This window comes from Diaphorina citri, unplaced genomic scaffold (genome assembly GCF_000475195.1).
Source record: "Diaphorina citri unplaced genomic scaffold, Diaci psyllid genome assembly version 1.1 scaffold25064, whole genome shotgun sequence".
Taxonomy (NCBI): Eukaryota; Metazoa; Arthropoda; class Insecta; order Hemiptera; family Psyllidae; genus Diaphorina; species Diaphorina citri.
In genome coordinates, this window is record NW_007402405.1 from 1 (window position 1) to 775 (window position 775).

Here is a 775-nt window from a genome sequence, read left to right on the forward strand (position 1 = left end):
GGAACGGCTGGCTTTCTCCTATCCTATCTTCCTTCTCTCTTCGATTTCGGGACGATAAGACCTTAGCAGTTACAGTTCACTCTGTCAAATCTTTTCAAAAGTTTAAAAAAAGTATATTGAAAGCAAAATCTTACCCGATGCAAATCATAACACCGTCGAAAATATAGTTGACTGTTTTCTGGTGGATGAGATCTCTAACTTGAACTTTCCACTTGTTGTTGTCGATTGGTTTGACGTAGTTTACATAATGGCGGAACTGAAATCAAATGGAAATGATGTATACTCCTTGATTACTCCTTGGTATGAATACTCCTTGATTCAGTACATTATTTTAAGTGCGAAATATTGTGTCTCTTCTCCATCTGACACAGTCCTTAGGTGTCCATAGATGTGTCCACATATAGTCGACCCCGTTGATCGACGCGATTTCGAGTGAAACCGTAGGTACACTACCTCGACAACACAGAGTTTGGACACAGCTTTATGTAGCAATTGTTGCATTACTACGAATTAGAATAAAATTGACCATTAATGTAGAAACACTCTACTGTTACGGTATGTCACGTCACGTCACGGGAAGTCAAAGTTTTCCCATAACAATGTAGGTAATTTCGTTCAGGACAGCCACACTACCAGCACGTTACGTCACATCACGTTCAACCTATTTGGATTTTAGGTATCTGTAGAGGTTACATACCTTTATGTACTTCCTCAGGTTGAAATTGTCGGCAAAGTCATTCAAATATTCCAGCACATCGTTGGCGGTAATGTAGGA

The 775-nt window shown here is 39.6% G+C and overlaps 1 protein-coding gene across 1 annotated transcript; it reads right to left on the bottom strand.

Annotated features, from left to right (window-relative positions):
• Window positions 1–134: 134 nt before the first annotated feature.
• On the bottom strand, window positions 135–769 carry LOC113473332 (flavin-containing monooxygenase FMO GS-OX3-like; the record flags this gene model as incomplete). Its single annotated transcript, XM_026833005.1, has 2 exons — window positions 135–256; window positions 698–769. Coding segments are annotated over 2 exons (194 nt in total), but the record flags the coding sequence as incomplete, so codon positions are not given.
• Window positions 770–775: the final 6 nt, after the last annotated feature.